Genomic DNA, 20,982 nt, shown 5'->3' on the forward strand with positions numbered 1-20,982 from the left:
GGTTTGTTGAAATGTTTCAGTTACCTACATACAATACAAAATCCAAAGTATCTCCCATCCCTGGAAGTGTTCAAGGCCAGTTTGGATGGCAGTCTGGAAGGTGAGATGACAACTCCCAGAGCTCAAAGCACCTGGGAGGCAGTGACAGAACATTGAAGAGGGTGAGCAGTGTGTGCACAGTGCCAGAAACATCCCTTGGAGTCTTCTGCAGCCACCATCCCCTCTACCCACAGAGCTCTCAGAGGTGCTGAGATCAAATTCCAGAACAATTTCACAGAGGCTTCTTTTGTCCCACGAAGGTGGTGACAGCAATACCAGAACAATCCGGCTGCCAAGTAAGCAAAGAAAACTGAGATGATAAAAGAAATGGGCATTTCAAGCTCCTCAGGCCTCTCAGGTGTGTTTGTGTCCAGCTGGGCAGGTGAAACCCTGTGGGAAAAGTTGTCATTTACATAACCCAAGCTACTTTGCCTTTCCCCACCTGGGTATTGTGTTTCAGCCCTGGACTTTTAATGCTGGGCCTTAAATGATGCTCCCAGGCTCTGCTGTCTCTTTTCAGAGTACACTCCTGGTGCTTTGATTCATTTGTGGGGAAAGCTGGATTTTCTGTGGACATGGCCAGAGAGTGAGAACCACGGACAGGTTTGGTTCAGCAAGAGACTGAAATCTAAAGCAAATATTTTCCTGGGGGGGGTTGTGGGTGGTTGTAGGTGGGGTGAGAGGAAAAGATCCAGGGCTGCTCTGTGGCTCAGTGTGCTTTCAGTGACTCCTGGTGCTTGGAGAACATGGATTGGTATGGAAAGAAGAATTCCCTTCCTGACTGGTGAAAGGTGGAAGCCAGAACAGATGGAAGAGAAGCATAAGAAATGTGAGTAGAATAAAGAGTCTTCCAGATGGGCTGCAAAGGTCAGAAGCAGGTGGTTGAAGCCTCACAGTATTATCCAGTTTAATACTGGAGGACTCTGGAGTAAATGTCACCCGGGAGAGTCAGGTGCTGGGGGAGTCACTGGTTTTATTGAGCTTAACAGGAAGAAAATGAGGCTGTAAAATGTCAGCATGGGTAAATATTATTCACACATCCAGAAAGTGAGCTGCTTTCCCCTGTTAAATACACAGCAATGACCGAGGCTTCATCCTCAGACCCTCAGCAAGAGTTTAAGCTGGTTAAAGAGAAAGTAACAAGATTAAGAGAATTAACGTGGGAGTAAATGCCTTTCTTAACCTGCTCCACACAGCTGCACACCTTCTGTGCAAAGCCCCCGTTAAAACTTCTCTTGGTTTAAAAAAAAATAATTTATAGCAGTTCAAACCTTTGTTCCACCTTGATGTGCTGTAACTTTTGCCTCCTCGGTCAGCTCATCCTTTGTCTCACAGGAAGCCACTCCCAGACTCTAATCATGGAGACAAAGGAACTCCCCAGGTGAGCGATTCCTCAGGACATTCCCAACATTCTCCCAACAGGATGAAATTCCTGGCAAGTGAGGCTGCAACCATGACTCTTGGGTTTTTTTCAGTTATGGAACATTTGTTACTTTCCTTACCCAAATTTGAACTACAACCAAGGCAGGTCCAGTGAAAACAATGAATGAAAGTGTTCAGCCCAGGCAACCCAGATGTGTCTGAATGAAAATAATTTAGTCATAAATAATAATCTCTGCACAGCTCAGCCCTGAAGAGCCCTTCTGGGAAAGGGAGAGTTCTGTCTGAAGCTTGCAGAGGGGTTAATGATATTAATAATAAATAATATGCCATGGGATAGTGCAGGCCAGTTCTCCCCTTCAGCTTTGATTAGCCATTGCTTTCAGAGAGACTGAGCTCAGAGGGTTTCTGGTGGAGTCTTGCAAGGATGGAATCCACATTAAACCAAATTCTTGGGCTTTAACAGCACCAGGTTTCCTTTTGCCAGTGGTTGTGGAGTGTGGATGAAACAAAACCCTCACCTCTGATGGAGCAATCCAGCAGGGGCTGTGCAATAACGACCTTGGGGTTCAGACAGGCTTTGAGTGTTTGAGTGCAGATTCGGTGTTTGCTGCCAACAGGAAGGTTGGTCCTGCCCCTGCATTTGCTCATTTGTATTTCTGTGCGTATTCTGCAGCTTCCCTTCACCACAGCTAAGCTGCTCTTTAACCCCTGGGTGACCTGCCTGGCCCTGCCTGGGAAAGGAGCCTGATTTTTGGGGATCAAAAGTGGTTTTCAGAGCTCTGGCTGGGACCTGGAACACCAGAGGTTTCTAAGTCTTCTGAGAGCCACAGATAATCTCAATAAAAATAATAACAGATACTTATAAATCATGAGCTCATCTTGCAGAGAAAGCCAGCTGAGGGATTTGAACTGAATCTTGCTTTTCTCTAGTATTTGAGCATAATTCCATATTCAGAGCAGTTGTGTTGCACCCGTTCAAGACCTTTCACTGCATTCATTTGGAGCTCCAAATGTCACATCTGTACATGAACCTGAATTGCTTTAAAGGCTGGGGCTGAGGACTCATTTCCCTGATGTCAGGGAGCAGAACCACTTCTCCTTTTGCTGTGATGTGTTCATTGGGAGTGGAGAGGACACTCAGCAAGCTCCGGATGTAGGAACTCGTGAAGGTTCTGCCCAGGAAGCAGCTCAGCTCTCAATGAAGCAATCACAGGTTGTTTGAATTGCAAAGGGCATCAGTGCCTGTCCAGCTTCTCCGGAGCTGATGTTGGCCTGGAAACACAACGCTTCCCATTGATTTCTCGGGGAGATTGGCTGTACCAGCTCCACCAGCATAGAGGGGACACTGGGCCCAGTACCCGCTGGGAGCCCCGTGCAGGGCCCAGCGCTGTGGGGATCGAGCAGCAGCTTTGCCTCACAGCTCCTGCTGGAAGAGGCACTTGGCTTTCCACCCCAGAGGCTGGTTAGTACACAAAACCAAACACAGAGAAAAAAAATTAAAAGTGTATTCAAAATTATGTTCTCATACCTTGGACTTCACTCAGCCAAAATCCTTCCTTTTTAATTCAACCTCTTTGGTGGAGCCGTTTATGGTTTGTTTTTTATTTTTTTTTCAGTCCTGTGGTGACTTCTTTGTTTTCTAATGAAACAATTTCTAAAGAATTCATACACCTGCATTGTTGTGAGATGAGTTCTTGCAGATAATTTAAAGCACCGGTTTGAGATTCCAGGATAATACACCCTTATTATCTGGCAATGACCCTGGGGACTAGGAAAATGCAAGTTTGTTCATCCACAGTTTACGATCTTAACCAAGTTTTTCTGTTTGGTTTTCCAAGGGTTTTGCCGAATGATTGAAATCTCCAGTATGGAAATAGCTTCCCCTGGAATTTCACTCTTTGTTTTCCATCTCTTCCGGCAAAATGCCTGCAGCCCTACAGTTACCAACCTCACCTTGGGCCATTCCTCTCCTCATCATTTAATTCAGGGCTCATCAGGAGCCTTTGATGTGCTAATGCTCAACACAACGTGGGCAATAAACATGCAGAGGTGCCTGCAAGTTATCCAAACCCATCCATTCCTTTCAGCTGCCTTGGGCAGACCGAGCAGTTCAGCGTGTCGCTGGCAGCACCATTTCAAAGGCGGTTTTTCTACCTGCTCTGCGCTTTAGGGGTTGCGTTGTGCCTTGGGAATCCTTTCTTGGAGTCAGGCTCAGGACAGGCTCTGTCTTGTCCAGGAAAACAGCTCAGAAGTACCAGTGGAGGCTTGAGTGGGGATGGGGATGGGGTTTGGGTGGCAGTGCCAGGCTGGTGGCAGTGCCGCTGTCTCTCCTGATTCCCCATTCCCCCTTGTCGCAGGCAGTTTTGGGGTGGAGCTGCCCTGCACGGGAAGGGATGGGTGGCAGCTCCTCTGCTTGCAAGGCCACCAGTGCTGGGCTGATGCCCTGCACACCCCAGAGCCAGCTCTGCCCGCTACTGCAGCACTCACAGGTCGGTGCAGGGCTGCCAAAGCCAATGTGATGATGTGCCTGAAGCAGCAAGACAGACGGACTTCTTATATATCCACCTTTATTTTTGATAGCCAGACAATATCTGCGTCCCTTTGCAGCAGAGATTCTCCCACTTCAGTGCTTGTTCTTCAACTCTGTGGGCTTAGAGAGGAAAATTTGTTGTTGAGGCTGCTGAGGAGTGTCTGAGCTGGCAAATCTGGCTGCGGGACCAGCAAGAACATCTCAGCTCTCCCTGGCTCGGGAGTTTCTTGGTGCTCAGAGCCTTGTCCCGCGGGCTGGCCGGGCCCTGGCCGGGTGTGTGTGCAGGGATGTGTTACTGGGGCTCCTCTCCAGCTCTTTGTGCCTGGGCCAAGAGCGCTGGAGGTGTGAAGGCGCAGCTCGCTCGGGAAGTCCTCGGAGCCTGCTCAGGAGAGATCACAGGGGCTGCAGGAAGAGCTCGGCCTCCGAAGCGGCAGCTCCGCTCCCCCGGGACGGCAGCGACAGAAGGAACAGCACGTACGAGGCTGGAGGGCTCCTGCCGAGGCCGGGGGACAGCGGCTGTGGCCGCCCCAGGGCGCCGCTCCCTTCTCCCAGCGCAGCTCCGAGCACAACGTGGGATCCCTTTCAATCGGCTTCCCACGAACAAAGGAGCCCGGGCAGTTCTTGCACTTGAAAGCAGCAGATCGGGGCTGCTGCTGTTCCCTACGTGAGTGTTGGGAGGCGAATCCCTGGAGGGAAGTGGAATCCAGGAAAATAATAGTAGTGGTGATTCATCTGCGTCTGGCATCTGAGCATCCAGCAGGGCTCCGGGGCTGCCATGGTGCTGCTGCACTCCAGTTCTTGAAGGGATTCATCACCCATCCGGCTGCCGGCTCTGGGCTGTGTTTGCCTCGATGGTTCTGTGATTTCCTTGCTCCTTTACAGATTCCAGAAGATAAATTTGCAGCCTCTCACCTGTGGATCCCCCGGGAGCTGCCGGGTTTCGCAGTGCTCAGCTCGTTCTCCACAGGGCAGCAGAGTTCAGTTGGTGTTTCATGGAGGGTTTGTGATGCCAGGTATTTAAAGAGGGCTCAAAGAGCACACCTGGAGGGCAGGATCTGGGAATGGGCTCATCCTGGTTTTCCTGCCAGCAGGATTTAACCAGGTTTGGTAGAACAGAGCTGAGCACACTTGTCCTTGGCTCCCCTTGCAGGAGTTGTATTGGGAGTCAGCTCAGTTGCACCAGTTACTGCCAGAATAAACCACTGGACCTTGGCACAGGTTCTGTTGCTTTGGAGAGCCATGAATCTCCCTGTAATGCAAAATCCACAATTTTCACTGCCTCGCTACCTGTCTCACAGAGACCTTGCCCAAACAACCTATTCATCAGAACCTGAAATAATGGTTTCTCTGTTCATGTCTGACTTGACAAACCACAATTTCCCTGGGCTCAGTCTGTAATAAGTGCTTCCATGATCACAAAAGCAGATCTTTCTCTAATAAAATGTGTCCACTGCAGAAAGTTAATTCTGGTTTTGCTGAGGTGCTGTAAAGCAGCAGAAGGTGGCTGTTGGCACATGTTCCTGCATTAGGAAAACAATGTGTGTAAAAACCCTGATGTAAATCCATCCCTCTGGGGGGAAAAGTGCTTCTCTGTGATAGTTCACATGGTTATAACAGGCTCTGAACGAGGGAAGCTGCACTCATCCCAAAATAATAAATAAACCAAACCAGTGTGGGCAAGTTCAGGATCCAGCCAGCTCTGAAGGAGCAGCCAGACCTGGGGCTGTGAACCTTGAGCTCACCTCAAACTCTGCTGCTCCTTTCAGGGCACTTCAGGCAAAAACTGAGGTTTGAATCCCGGGGTTTAAGGGCTTCCCTGTTAATGCCATCGTGGGATTGGTTCTTCCCTGTGACAGCAGAGTGCCTGGAATGCAAAGTGCAAAGGTCCTGGTGGGAGTGCAAAGGGCAGTGATGCTCCTGTGTGCAGATCCCTCTGTGTGTCCCCATCAAATGAAATGAATCTCTGGCACGGCTTTCTTTCAGCATCCTCAGATGTCCAACTTGATAAAAATTACTTTGTTCAATATAAATTAAGAGTCCCCCTTTGTATCTGTCTGACCCCAAGCGTTGCTGGTCAACAGGAATGTTTCCATTTGCACTACACCCAAAGGAATAGTTTCAATCCTATTTTTCCCGTATGTTTTTTGCTCTGATTTAACTCTGGATCCTCAGAAAACATTCCCTTCCACAGGATTTAGTTTACAACTTTGTTTTTTTTAAAAAAGGAAATCAATGGCAAACTTTCTGTTTGCTACAAGAAGGTTTATTTTCTTTAATTGTTTGGATTTTTTTCCTGCTTTCTACCCTGAGCTATTCAGTGCTGCTGGATGCCTCAGCAGTGGTGTGAAGTTCAATCTCTGTTCTATGTTTTGATGGTGAACACAATATAAAGCATGAAACCTGCAATGAAAAGGTAACCAGTTATTAAATTGCCTTCACCTCTCCTGCTGGTTTAAGATCCACCAGAGCAGACAACCCCTTCAGGTATAACTTTTTTTTAAGCTTCTTAGACTGAAACTCAACCACTTCAGCCCTGTGAGTAACAGCATTTGCTAATCCGTGGTATTTTGCCATTTCTTACATCAGGAAATGCCCCGCTGTGCCACAACCATACAGAGACCGAGCGCTGCCAGGATTTTGTGAAATCTCCTACTTTGGGTCAGCGCTCTGCTGGTGGCGAATTTTATTTTCGGTGCTGCAACTCCGCTCTCCCGGAGCAGCAGCAGCGTCCGGAGTCCTCGACTTTGGGGACAGCGAGGGCAGCTTTTTATTCCGAATTGTGCAAAGCGGTGCCCAAAACCTCGGGGGAGCCTCACGCCGGGGCCGGGGAAGCCGTGCTGGAGCCGGGGGGTTCAGGAGCGGGCCGGGGTGCGGGAGCGGGCCGGGCGCTGCGGGGGCGCGGTGCCGGTGCCGCCGGGTCCCGGCCAATGGCTCCGCGCCGCGCACTCCCCGCCCCGCTCGCCCCGAGCAGAAATAGCCCCGCCGCCCCGGCAGCGGCTTTTCCGCGGGGAGCGGGCGGCAGCGGCGGAGCATCCCCGGGCGGAGCAGCCCCGGCCGGGCCGGCCCCGATGGCCCCGCGGGCGGCGGCGGCGGCGGGCGGGCGCTGAGCGGGACCCGCGGATGCCGGGCGGGGGCCGGGCGGTGCGGGCAGCCGGGGGCCGCGACCCGGGGCTCGCCGCGCCCCTCCGGCCCCCCAGGGCCGCGGGGAGCCCGGACATGGGCGTTCGGCTGCCCCGGGGCGTGTTGGTACCTGCGGGAGGGCGCCCGGCGGAAAGTCCCTGCTTCCCATGAGCAGCGCCTGCTCCCGGCGCTGGGCGCTCGCCATGGACACTATGAAAACCACCTACATCGTGCTGGAGCTCATCATCGCCGTGCTCTCCATCGCTGGCAACGTGCTGGTCTGCTGGGCCGTGGCCATCAACAGCACCTTGAAGAACGCCACCAACTATTTCCTGGTGTCGCTGGCCGTGGCCGATATCGCCGTGGGGTTGTTGGCCATCCCCTTCGCCATCACCATCAGCATCGGCTTCCAGGTGGATTTTCACAGCTGCCTCTTCTTCGCCTGCTTCGTGCTGGTGCTGACCCAAAGCTCCATTTTCAGCCTGCTGGCGGTGGCCATCGACAGGTACCTGGCTATCAAGATCCCACTGAGGTAAGAGTTGGAGTGGGAGCGGGGAGCCGCATTCCCTCACAGCCCGGGTCTCATCCTCCTTCTCTTAGCGCTTCTAATCTCTAGCGCTGCCCCGAAAGTCTTACTGCTGACAGGTGGTGGAAATAGCAGAGGTTTGTCACTCGCTCGCTGCAGGAATGGGATCAGTGTCCTCCTTTTGCTTCGGAACACACCTGGAAGTTCAGTTTCTTGAGGATGTTTGCCTTGGGAGGGTCAGAGGTTTCCGGGCGGGCCCGCAGTGGTGTAAGGCTGTGTTTGGGATGGTTGTGGCAGGGCTGTGCCGGTATTTATACAGCCCCTTTATTGCGGTGTCCAGGCATCTCCCAGGTGATTAAATAGATTAAATAGAGGAGCAGCCACTCTTTTTCCTATTTCCTACTGTGAAAGGAGAAGAGGGGAGCAGAAAGGTTCACACAGCAGATTTAGAGTTTTACAGTTCAGTCTCATTCAAGTTCAGCATCCAAGACATGAATTGTTTTCCTTCTAATTCGTGGGAATTGAATTAAAATGGGGAAAACTGTATGGAATAGAAGTTACAGGCACCTCTCCAGTGGGCTGGTGCGGCAGCTTCTTTAAGCTGAAGCGCACCAAACCCCGGGCTTTGCATTGTGAACCACCTGAGTTTGTTCATCTCGGTCTCCTCCGTGTCTCAGTTGTCCTTCGCTGGGAACAGGACATTGATGGAGCCCCCCGGGAGGGCAGGACAGCTCCAGGGGCTGGCGGGGGGCAGAGGCGGTGGGGAAGCGGGGCGGCTGTGGAGCAGGGACCTCAGCTGAACCGCGCAAAGCCGCAGCTTCCCTGGATTCCGCTCGCCCCCGGCATCTCCCGTGCCCGGGCAATGAAGTCACCCTGAAACGGCTTCAAAAAGGAGAAAACCCTTTCACCCTGTCTGGCACCTTGCATCTGAGACCTCGCAGAGGTTGAGCAAATATGAATCAGTCACCGGGCCGAGGAGGAGAAGCGTGGCTGTGTGTCCGTGTATCCGTGCGTCCGTGTGTCCGTTTGTCTGTGTGTCCGTGTGTCATGCGAGCGCGGCGCGTGGAAATCCGGGGGATGTCGCGGGAGCGGACCTGCAGCACAGCAGGGACAGGGACAGCAGGGACAGGTTTCAGCACCCCTGACCCTGTTTCTGACCCTCCCAGCCACCCAGCCGGGCTCACAGAGCCACCCCGGCTCCAGAAAATGCTGTCGTGTCTTTTCCACCCGCTCGCTCGGGGCTCCCCCGGGCTGCTGGGGCAGCGGCAGCTACAGAAGCAGGTCAGATTTCTGAGTTTTAGTTTAATCACACCCCTGAAGCAGGTCAGATTTTTGAGTTTCAGTTTAGTCACACCCCTGGCCACAAGCTGTCAGGCAATAACTCTGGTTTTGTTCCACAAGCACTTTCTGCAGCTGAGGAAACTGTGGTGAGGGGTCCGTGCTCTGCTGGGAGCCGGGGGGAAGCAGAGGATCAGAAATGCCCTGAGGGATCGTTCTTGTGCCCGCAGGGGGAAGTGGCTTTGCCAGCTGATGGAACTGCCAATATTTCCTGCACTCCTTTCCCCCCAGTCCTGCTCTCGAGCACGTTTGCTCGACTCTCCATCAGGGCAGTTCATCCCAGGGCAGTTTTGCCTTGCTTTGGGATTCTTTCCCAGCTTTGCTTTCCTCACCCCATCTCCTGCCAAATCTTTTATTCCATTTGCACAAACATCTTTATTCCTATGAGTCCTTTCAAGCTGGACACAAGTGGAGACCAAGGAGTCCCATCCTAGGCTGGCTAAAGTGTGAAATTTGGATTTAACTCCATCTTGGCATTGAGGCCTATTTCAGTGCTCTCAGGAGGGACCAGCAAGCAAAAATCTCCTTCCAGAGGAGGGGGGTTCTCCCTGTGAGGAGCAGGACAATGGACAGGCCACTCCTCGGTGACAGGAGATTTAGGGACTGATACTGAAAGGCTTTTCTTAGTTGTGCACCAAGATCAAAAGGGGATAGAGGAGGTTATACAGCTTTTTACACAGGTAAAACCCTTCTGGACTGCACCAGGGCTTTCCCAGCAAGGCTTGGTTGGAGTTTTCTCTTCAGCATCATTATTCCACAGTGCTGCTGGCAGGGACTGGGGAGGAACCTCTCCCACCACCCTCTCTGGGCAGGAGCACATGCAATTTCTGGAGGCAGGGCTGTGCTGTGGGAATGGGAAGCTGATCATCAATTTCTAGGAATGGAGACTGCAGGAAAAGCTTTTCTCATTTAAACACCAGTTCTGGAGGCCAGTGCAGAGGCTGATACCAGGCCATGAAGTATTAAATGTTTAGGAAAATGATTTGTGCCCAGCCCTGCCCAGCGATTACCATAAATAATGTGGCTGTTGCAGAGCAGATGAGTGTCCTTGTCACATCCAGTGTTCCATCAGCTCCCTGTGGAAAGCTCAGCAGGGACATTAAGGACTGGCTGTGCCACATTATTTAATGCCCTTTCAGAGCTCTTTGAGAGGCTGGGCAGGCCTGTGGGCTGGGGTGCACAGCAGAACTTTGCATTACAGCCAGGCTAATAATGGATTTTCAGCTCTGTGGCTGAACCAAGAAATCCCATGGGGAAGAGGAAGATTGTTTCAGTGAAACTGGAACAGGGATGTTGGGAGGTTTCAGTGAAGCAAAGTGATCCTGACCAACCTGGCAGATTTGGGGTTGCCCAACCCTTCCCATGTGGCTGTGCTGCTCTTTGAGGTCAAGGCCTCCTCACTGGGGAAGGAACTGACAACTTCTCATCTGGAGAACTGCAGAACAAAAAAATCTTATTTTAAAAATGGTGGTTTAGAGCCCTCCCTCTTCTGGCTAAAAATATTTGCTGAATTTGACCCGAAGCCATGAATTCTTTGTGTCCCTCGAAACTCCTCTTTCGCTTGTTTGCTTTTGATGAATTTTCTGTTTGTGGAGAAGCCCCCACCCACGCTGCCCACTCTGTGCAGCTGCAGCTCCCAGCCCTGCCCAGGCTCCCTTCTCCCTTGGCCATCACCAGGATGCAGCTCCTTGTCCTTGTCCCCTTTTCCTGCACCCAGCTCCATCCCAGCACTTCCTCCAAGCAGAATATCCCAGCCAGGCAATCGAGCATCTCTCAGCAGCAGCAAATCCATCCTGCACAGAGCACTTGGCACAGAGGCTTTTGCTCTCTGGCTTCCTCCAGGGCTGGATTTCACCCCACAGTCCCGTAGCTGGGAGCCAAAGAAGATTTGTAGGTGGAATAAAACAGTTTCCTTTTATTTGCATTAACCCAAATCCTTTGGCATGGAGAAGAATTATAGGTAGGGATGGATGCCTGGAACAAATGTGTCAGGAATTAGAGAGGGAGAAGAAAATCTGTATTTAGAGACCAAAAAGAGAAACACTGAATGACAGCCTAGTGTGTGCCCCTGTGCTCTGGTACCTCCTGCAGGACAGTGAATGTGGTGCTGCTGCCTGGCAAACACCCCAGGGACCTGCCCTGGGAAAATCATCCCCAGTTCCTTGGGATTCGAGCTGATCTGCTGCTTGTCCTGGGTTTAGTTCTCTCCCACCTTCAGCTTCACCCCTTGCAGATGTGCAGGACTGATGTTCCAGGGAAGCTTTGCTATGAACTGGAATCCCAGCCACATCCTCTCCCTTTCTGCACATCTTTGAGCCCTTGCTGCCCCTCCTGCAGCCAGAGGATGCTCCATGGATTCCCAATAAGTTAATGGGATCAGGATGGTGCTGTCCTGACCTGCCTCTGCTCCTGCCAATGTCCCACAGGAGCTGCTGCCCCCCTTGGCTCTCACATGAGGGAGGCAGGAGTGCAGCTCCTTCCTGCCAGCCTTGTGGGACAGATTAAATTTGGGTTGTTGCTGTTTTTCCCTCATCCTTCGCAGAGGTGGCCCTGGCTGATGCTGAGGCTCTGTGCTGCAGAGGAGGGGCTCCCTCTGAGGTGTTTCCCCTGCAGGGATCTGTTCCCAGATCCCTGTCAGATCCCAGCTTTGCTCAGCAAAGCAAACTGCTGGGGTTTGATGTCAGGTGGGATTGGAGCCACTGGGGAGCAGAGAAAATCCTCTTGGTGCTCACCCTGTGAGTGCCATCAGCACACAGAGCTGCTCTTCCTCCCTGTGCCTCTGCCTCATTTCTTTCTGTCCTTGCACTGCCCTTCATCTGAACCCCTGGGCAAGTTCTGCTGCTCCCCTGTGGCTCCCGTGCTGTGGCCACTCCTGAGCATCCCAATTCTGAGCATTCCCAATTCCTCCCCATCCCCAGAGTGCTGTGCCTGGCCTTGGTTATCACTGAGTTAAACCTGCAGTGCCACAAACCCAGCAGGGACAGGAGGGCTGGGGTGTTGGGGTGTTCACTTGAGCAGTGGAGCTGTCACAGCTTTAGGGAACTTTGTGGCAGCCAAGCTGGGTCCGAGGGATGTGAGAGGCTCCCCCAGGGCTGCCACTCGCTCCAGCCTTTGGGTACAGCCAAAATACAACAGCAAAATCAGGAATAATCACATGTGTCCTCATGGCAATGAAGTAGAGAGGGGAAATCACAGCTATTTTTAGCTGTGAGCAGCCTGGTTTCCTTAAAATGCATGTCCCAGATTTTTATATCTTTTCCGCACCTCCGAGGCCACTTCCCAAAAAAACAAAAGTCCTGACAGGAAAAGGAATTGGGGCCTCCTTGGGACCTCTGCCCCCTCTGCAGCAGCTGGGGGACAGCAGGGATGCCAGGGAGCATCAGGGATGTCAGGGCTGGCTCCAGGCTGTTGGCTGAGGGCACTGATCTCCAGGCTGAGTCAGAACCCAGATTTTGGATTTAGAAAGTTTTTATTCTGTTCTGGTCAGCTCAATCTGTAAAAAAAAATACAGGTTAATTTTAAGATTTTTTTTTTAAAAAGGAACTTTTGAAATCCAGCAGAATTTTGCTCCATCCAGAAGATCTTTTGACCTCTCCCTGCAAAAAATACACAAAAACGAAATGTTTTGGCAGAAACTGTTTTATCTTGAAGTTGCAAGTTTTTGCTTTGTTAATTATCAAGCTGCTGCTTGGGATTTTTATGAAATTTGCTGTTTCCAGAGCAATGAGCACAGACCACAAAGCTGAGTCTTTGAGGAGTGCTCTGCCCTGGCCCTGGGCTGCCCCAGGCAGTGACCACACAGGGTTTGGGGACTCCTCTTACTGTATTTGATCCACAAGATGCCAGGAATTGGTGACTCCAGCTGTGCCTACAGATGTGTCAGTCCTTAGGCTTGCAGAAGGGACTGAGTTTAGGGAATTTGTGCAATCCAAAGAGAGGATTAACTCCTAATCCAATGGATGACATCAGGCCTGGGCAGGAGCCATAAATAACCTGGGAGTGCATCAGTGGGGGTGTGTCCCTGTGGGTGTCCCTGCTCTGCCACCCTGCAGTGCCCTGTGGGCTCTGGTGCCACTGGGACCAGAGCTGCTGGGGACAAGGGACAGAGCACAGTCCCTGCAGGAGCAGCTCTTGGCCATGTCCCCCTTTTGCTCAAACCTTCCATGGGATTGTGCCCCTTGTGCTGGTACAGGCTGGGGGCTCTGCCCAGCCTGGAAGTGCCCAGGCAGGGAGGAGAGGATGAGGATGGGCTGGGGGCTCTGTCCAGCCTGGAAGTGCCCAGGCAGGGAGGAGAGGACGGGCTGGGCTCCTGGAGCTGCTGGGATGAGGCTGGGAGGGCTCGGGGCTGACCCTGCCCCATCCCCCTGCGCTGGGCTCTGCGGCCAGGGCAGCTGAGCAGCAGCTCGGTGGGGCTGCTGGGGGCCAAGGCAGCGCTTTGGAACTTTGGGAAGGGGGTTCCACCCCTTTCATTGCAGAAGGAGGGATCCAGCAGGGATCTGCCATCCCCCCTTATCTGCTATCGCTTGAGCCGGCGCTGGGAGGGGCAGCGGGATCGCTCCAAACAGCTGCCCCTGAGCCAGCCCCTACCTCCCCTCTGCCAGGCACCTTTCACTCAGCCCCTGGTGCTGCACAGCCAGGCCCGACCCTCGGGGAGCTTCAGGAGGACAAAAACCCCCTGTCCCAGACCCCAGCAGGCTGATAAGGCTGATAAGGCTGGGCTGCAGAGCCCGGGGGGCTGAGGAGGAGCTCAGGCCTTAAACAGGGGAGAACTGCGGGGCTGTGCTCTGGGGCTGACCCAGGAACAGAAAGCACCGGGATCACGCTGGTCCCACACCAGGATCACACCAGTATCACACACTGGTCCCACACCAGGATCACACCAGTGTCACACACTGGTCCCACACCAGGATCACACCAGTATCACACACTGGTCCCACACCAGGATCACACCAGTGTCACACCAGTATCACACACTGGTTCCACACCAGTGTCACACCAGTATCACACACTGGTTCCACACCAGTATCACACACTGGTTCCACACCAGTGTCACACCAGTGTCACACACTGGTCCCACACCAGGATCACACCAGTATCACACACTGGTCCCACACCAGGATCACACCAGTGTCACACCAGTATCACACACTGGTTCCACACCAGTGTCACACCAGTATCACACACTGGTTCCACACCAGTATCACACACTGGTTCCACACCAGTGTCACACCAGTGTCACACCAGTATCACACGCTGGTTCCACACCAGGATCACACCAGGATCACACCAGTATCACACACTGGTTCCACACCAGTGTCACACCAGTATCACACACTGGTTCCACACCAGTGTCACACCAGTGTCACACCAGTATCACACACTGGTTCCACACCAGGATCACACCAGGATCGTGCTGGTGCCTCACCAGTATCACACTGGTTCCACACCAGTATTACACCAGTGTCATACCAGTATCACACCCGTATCACACCAGTCCCACACTCCCCTGCAGGCACCGTTTTGGGGCAGCTGCTGCTCTTTGGCTGCCGGGGGCTGCCGGAGCGTGAGAGCAGCGAGCAGGGCGAGGGGGCTGAGCTCATTTCCTTCCTGTGCTCCGGGGCTCTTTGGCCTCTGTTTGCCCCAGCCCGGCTTGGCCCAGCCCGCTGACAGCCCCGGGGTCTGAGCTCGGCTTTCAGCCGCTTTTTCTCACCCTGCCGAGCAGCGAACACGGGCAGATCTCACCTGCAAACCCCTCGGGGCCGCTCGAGAGGCGAGAGGCGCTCGCACCTGCCCGGCCCTGGCAGCGCAGCATCCCCGGCTGCAGACGCCGTGTGACCCCCAGATTTCCCGGCCGTGTGCCAGGGGCAGGTTTTATATCTCCCGTGTTCCTCCCTCCCACATGGCTGCACGGTCCCGTGGCTGTCCCCCGTCCCCAGCCGGGGGCTGTCCCTCTGTCCCTCTCCCGGCTCTGTCACCTCCCAGGCAGGGAGGGCTCACAGGAGGGAATGGGCACGGATGAGAATATCCCGGGCAGGTTCTAAACCTGCGGGTGTTTGACAGCCCCGGCCCGTGGCTGGGGACACGGGGACAAGGGAGGGGACACTCCCTTCCACCCGGGAGCCCTGGGGGTGCCCGTTCCTCTGGGGGTGCCCGTTCCTCTGCTCCTCCTGCTCCTGACCCCTGAGCTCACCTGAGCCGGGCTGGCAGGTGACAGACACCGTGACACTAACACTGTGACAGTGCGACAGTGTGACACTGTGACACTGACAGTGTGACTGTGACACTGTGACACTGACACTGTGACACTGTGACACTGGCACCGTGACAGTGTGACAGTGCCACCGTGACAGTGACAGTGCCACCGTGACACTGTGGCAGTGGCGGTGCGGCAGTCCCGCCCAGCGGAAGGCCGGCAGTGCTGCTGCTGTCCCTCACAATGGGGACAGATGCAGGAGGAAGTGATTTGTCTGCCCAGGACAGGGACACTCGCAGATGTCCCACTTCCCCAGCTGACAGCGTCACCACTGAGCACAGCTCTGGCCGCCAACTCCTTCCTGCTTCAACAGCACAGCTTTTTCTTTTCATTTTTTTTCCTTTTTGTTTCTTTTTCATTTCTTTTTCTTCTCCCTGCTCCTCTCTAAGGTGCAATTTATGATTCATTTAAAGTGTCCTGCCAGGACATTTCAGCTGCTGAGTGATCTCCATTCTGTGGCTGTGCATGGAGCACAGAGGCAGCAATGGGGCTTACTTTGTTAAAGCTAAAAAAAAAATAATATAAAAAGAGCAAGATGCAAAGTACAGCTGTGAGGAGGTGACAAGGACACAATGCTTGGCAGCCAAGCTGTTCTCAACCCTTGTGAATGGAGGTGTCTGTGCATTTCCCTTCACACTTAAAATAGAAATATATGAATTGTCACTGGCTGTTTGTACCAGAGCACCTGCCTGGTCCCAGCTCTGCAAACTCCATCTGCTCCTCTCCCTGCATCCAGCAGCCTGGGCCAGGGGCAGGGTGGGGAGGGAGCTGGGGAGCACAAGCCATGGGTGGGTTTGGAGTTGAAGCTCTGGAATTGTTCATCAGAGGCTGATCCTGCTCTGGAGGCAGTGGGAGAACCCAAAGTCCTGGCCCAGGGACAGGAGGGACAGGCCAGGGCTGTGATGTGGGACATCTGAATTTCTCCTGCTGTGCTTTCCTTGTCTGACAGAGCTCAGGGGCAGCAGGGCAGGGCTGAGCTCCCTGGGGTCCAGCAGGGGCTGGTGGCAGATGCCAGGGACGTGCAGGACATGACTCAGTTCCTGCCAGGCCGGGCTGGCAGCGTGTCCTGCTCTGTGCCAGCTGTGCTCAGCACCAGCCTGGGCACCTTGGCTGCTTCCCAGCCCCGGGAAGTGGCAGCAGAAATGCAAAAACCCCAACCCCAACCATCCTCCAACACACAGAGCGAGGCTTCCAACAGAACTGGCTCCTCTGGTGTTTGCTGTGAGCTCCCCCAGGAAAACCCTGGGGTTTGGAGGGGCCACGGGGATGCTGCTGTGGCAGGGCCACCAGGAGCTGGGGACAGCTCGTGGAGCCCTGGCTGTGGCCTCTGTGGGTGAGGGCACAGCAGGGACAGCCCCAGCTGCCCACGGGGACACTGCAAAAGCTGAGCTGTCCCTCAAGCAGCCCCTTGTCCTCCTGCAGTGACACTGGTGGCAGTGCTCAGCTCCTGCCATCACCACAGGAGCCTGACTCACCCCACCATGGCTCCTCTGAGAGGGCAGGGGTGGGAGCTGGGGTAATTAAAGCCTTCATGCTGATTGCACCAGTAAAGAGACTTTAGAAGGAACTAACACATTGCCAGGTTATTTAATTCCAATAAATCATTTTAAAATATTCAGCTGTTATTTACATTAAGGCAACATTTGATGCCTCTAGGGGGAAGCGTAGAGGTGATTCAATATTTGTTATACATTAGTTGAGCAGACTTAGGTGAGTAAATTCACTTTAATGGGGTTTTTTTGGTCTAATAATATTAAGCCTAAAAGAGAATGAAGGAGGGGTTTGCTGGAGAATTCTGAGCTGTGAAAATCTGTTGGTTCCTCACTGTCTGACCCTGTTGTATGGAGCTAAGGAAGAGCTTGTGAGACTCCTCATACCTGGATCTGCTGACATTCATTAATTTATTTTTTTAAGCATGTGCTTAACTTGTGTTGACTTAAGGGCAATACAGGCAGGGTCCCACCAGATAAGTGTATGAAGGTAATTAATGAACAGCTCTAGGACATCAGGCTGTTCTCAGTTTCACCTTGGGCTCTTCTCCCTGCCCACAGCAGTGACCACCAGCTGGACAGAGAGATGGTGGGAGGGCTTTGCCATGCAAATTCTGGGGAAATGAAGAGCTATGAAGAGCTAATCTGAGCAGGGCAGTTGCTCCCTGTGAAAATCTGCACCTCTATCCTGGGCCTCCAGCCCTCCCCACTGCTCAGCTCTGGCTCTTGCAGGCCAGGATGTTTTCACATCTTCCCTCAGGAGATGTAAAAACGCACGTGCCATGGTCCCTCTGCAGCTCTGCTGGGAGGAGCCAGCAGCTCTAAAATAAACAGGACACCAGGACAGCCACTGGGACACCAAGTGGCTTTTTGACTGGTCTTGTAAACCTTCAAGCCAAGCCTTATCTTAGCAGAAGAGTTCAGGAGAAGAGCAGATGGAAGGAGCCTTATTTGGGGCCACGTGTTGCCAGCAAGAGGCAGCTCTGAATGTCACCAGCCTGGGACCTCAGCATGGCCAAGGTGGCTCCTCCTGTTCCTGAGCACACAAACCCCTCCATTCCTTCAGTGTCTGCTTCTAAACAATGGCCCTTTGGCATTTCCCAGTCTCACCATGGTAGTTTTTGGGATGGAGCACCTGGAGAGATCCTCCAAGCAGGGCAAGCCCGAGGCAGAGCTGCAGAGTTCCCTTTCCACTGCAGGGCTGAGAGAGCAGCAGCTCCTGGTGCCTCTGCAGCACTGACTGAGCTTGGCCAGGGCTGCAGCTCAAGACTCAGACTTTGCCAAGAGATTGGATTTCTGTCAACTTCTCAAATCTCAATGATTTCAGGTCCCACAAGCCCAGACCAGCTCCAGCTTCTGAAAACTTCATGTGGGGTCTCAAAGCAACAGGCTTGGCCTCACTGATGCCCTATTTGAGAACTTCTCGTCTTCTAAGTATTGGAACATATTAATAATGAGAGAAAAATGCAGGAGAAGCCCTCAGTGGCTGGATCTACCCTTCAGACACCAACCCATGGGCTGTGTCCACAATTCAGCAGCACCTAAATGTGGCTGCTGCTCCTGCATCCTCCCAGCCAGTCCAGCCTGAAGGAGCTGAGGGCTCCCCCAGCCCCTCTTTGACCCCCACTGTCCCCCCCATCCTTGCAGAGGAGCAGGAGCTCACTCACACAGTGATTCACAGGCACAGCTGCAGTTCTGTGGGAATAAAACCCTCCCCTGCCTCACGGCCGGAAGAAAATCAGAACAAACGTTCTTAGGGAAGGAGGAGCAGGGCAGCCCAGCCAGAGTAAACAAGGGTGAAGAGAGAAGGGTGTGGGAAGGAGGGGACGTGTGGCAGCCAGCAGACTCTGCCTGGCTGTGGAGAGGACAGGAATGGGTTTCTCATGTTGGCTTCTGGCACCTGCAGGTTCTTCCTTCTCCAGACAGGGATCTGACGGATGCTTTGATTTTGGCAGCTGCTCTGGGTGCTCCCAAACCAGACTTTTGACTTTTGCTGCTTCAGGTTCCAGCTCTGCTTGTGTCTCTGAGCATCTGAGGGCTGGAGGGGCTATGAAAGGACTCAGTGGCATGAGGAGGTGTGGGGCAGCACCAGGCTCAGCACTGCACCAACCTGTCCCTGGGCCACAGCAGAGCTTCTTCATAACCCACATGGGATTGCAAGGTGGAGCTGGGCACCAGCATTGCCCAGCTGGACGGGGTCAGCCCAGGAACTGCCCAGCAGCTGCCCCAGCGTGCGCAGCAGTGGCTGCTCAGAGCCAGAGGGCATCAGGGAGCCTCCCTGTCCGTGCCCTGCTGGCAGGTGGTGGTTTAGGATCACGCAATGATAAAGCTTTTTTAAGCCTCCAAGTCCCTTCCCTCCCCTTGCAGGGGGTTTGTGGGCTGGGGCAGCGCTGGCGCCTCTCAGGAATAGTAAATGAGTCACCTCCCCAAACCACGGTGTGTGGGTGGAGACACAGGTGAGAGGTTTTGCCCCTCGGGCGATCAGAGAGGTGAGGCCCCCTCGTGGGTGTGGTTTTTGTCTCATTAACCAAAACACAGATGCCTTTAACTGCAGGGAAGTCGCCAGTGCCCGTTTATGTAACATTTGCTGTGGTTTTGTCCCGGGGGCTGCAGGTACAACAGCCTGGTGACCGGCAAGCGGGCGAGGGGACTCATCGCAGTGCTGTGGCTGCTGTCCTTTGGGATTGGACTGACCCCTCTGATGGGCTGGAATAAAGCCATGAGTGGCTGTCCCAACGCCACCAACGAGACAGGCACAGAGCCCCAGGGCTGCTTCATCTCGTGCCTCTTTGAGAACGTGGTGACCATGAGCTACATGGTCTACTTCAACTTCTTTGGCTGCGTGCTGCTCCCGCTCGTCATCATGCTGGGGATCTACATCAAGATATTCATGGTGGCCTGCAAGCAGCTGCACCAGATCGAGCTGATGGGCAACTCCAGGACCACCCTGCAGAAGGAGGTGCACGCAGCCAAGTCTCTGGCCATCATCGTGGGCCTCTTTGCCTTCTGCTGGCTGCCCCTGCACATCCTGAACTGCATCACGCACTTCCACGAGGGCTTCTCCAGCTCCAAGCCCGAGTGGGTGATGTACGTGGCCATCATCCTGTCCCACGCCAACTCCGTCATCAACCCCATCATCTACGCCTACAGGATCCGGGATTTCCGCTGCACCTTCCGCAAGATCCTCTCCAAGATCCTCTGCAAGGCCCAGGAGCTGCCCAAGTGTCCCTCGGAGCACAACCAGCACCTGACTGCCATCAACATCAGCTCGCCCGCGGCCTCGGTGACCGTGTGAGCCCGGCCCTGCTGCCCTGGCACTGCCCTGGCACTGCCTGCCCTGCCAGCAGGGCTCAGACATGACCACTATGGACTCGTGCAGCTCTGGTTTTATTTTTATTTTTATTTTTGTAATTAACGTCGTGCCTGGCAGAGGAGTGACCTGAGTGGGGACACTGAGTGCAGCTCGCCCTCCTCTGTAGCCCCTGGGGCTGTGATCCCCTTGTGTTTCCTTTCCAGGTGTTTCCTTTCCAGGCTGGACACTGACTGGGGAAGACTCACCTGCTGGGGGGGTGTTTCCCCAATTGTGCTGCTCATGTCAAGTCATAGGATCTTTATTTTAATTATTATTATTATTATTATTTTTTAATATTTGGATTCATGTAGGAGTAATAATTTTGTGTCTGTTTTTTGAGTTGTTCTCCAAGTTCATACTTGACAGCACTTTGGTAATACCCTAATTATTCCATCAATTGTTTGATGCAGCTTGTATTCTCTGATGGGAAAAAGTCTTACTTAGCCCAGTTGCTGGTGTGAAACTGAATCTGTGTTCCAGGCACTCAGGGGAGGGACTGTGAGGATGGGAAAACCAGATCAGGACTGGCCAGCCCAGCATGGAAACCCCATTTGCTGAAAGATTTGAGAAAAGACTTGACCAAGGTTTTAGTGCAGAGGTTTCACTGCCTTGAAATCACTTTGGCTCACAGGGCTGTGCAGCCCAGGTTTGCTTCCAGATCTGTTTGCAGCTATCAAAGTGAGGAGGCAGAAGTGCCCCAATGGTCCTGGCTGGTCTGAACCAGAGCCACCAAGGCCAGTGTCACTCTGCCTTGGGGACACGAGCTCCACAATTGGGTTTTTGCTCTGCCAGCCTTGCAGAGGTTCCACAAGTGCAGGTTTTAGCTGTGAGAGGTGGATGCTGCAGCTCCCTGACTCCTAAGGCTTGGTCTGGCTGGGACACCCCTGCAGCCCAGAAGCCCCCAGAAGCTGTGAATGCTTTATTTTCCCCCCTAATAGTAATTTTCATATT

General features: G+C 53.4%; 1 protein-coding gene and 1 long non-coding RNA gene across 2 annotated transcripts; one reads left to right on the forward strand and one right to left on the reverse strand.

The window, feature by feature from the left end:
• Positions 1-5,223: 5,223 nt before the first annotated feature.
• On the reverse strand, positions 5,224-10,505 carry LOC118694311 (uncharacterized). The gene is made up of 3 exons (XR_004981405.2): positions 10,268-10,505; positions 7,203-8,692; positions 5,224-6,352 (listed from the first exon to the last, which is right to left on the reverse strand). It is a non-coding gene; the product is annotated as an uncharacterized LOC118694311 (long non-coding RNA).
• Positions 7,095-20,479, forward strand: ADORA2B (adenosine A2b receptor). The gene is made up of 2 exons (XM_036395336.2): positions 7,095-7,604; positions 19,293-20,479. Exons 1-2 carry the CDS (start codon positions 7,240-7,242, stop codon positions 19,972-19,974), a joined length of 1,047 nt encoding a protein of 348 aa, XP_036251229.1. The 5' UTR covers positions 7,095-7,239; the 3' UTR covers positions 19,975-20,479.
• The last annotated feature ends 503 nt before the right edge of the window (positions 20,480-20,982 follow it).

Source organism: Molothrus ater, chromosome 21, assembly GCF_012460135.2.
Source record: "Molothrus ater isolate BHLD 08-10-18 breed brown headed cowbird chromosome 21, BPBGC_Mater_1.1, whole genome shotgun sequence".
Taxonomy (NCBI): Eukaryota; Metazoa; Chordata; class Aves; order Passeriformes; family Icteridae; genus Molothrus; species Molothrus ater.

Excerpts from the sequence above, each read along its gene's own strand:
- ADORA2B (XM_036395336.2), top strand. The coding sequence starts at position 7,240 with ATGAGCAGCGCCTGCTCCCGGCGCTGGGCGCTCGCCATGGACACTATG. Across the intron at positions 7,605-19,292 it reads GCTATCAAGATCCCACTGAG|GTACAACAGCCTGGTGACCG; the intron begins GTAAGAGTTGGA and ends CGGGGGCTGCAG.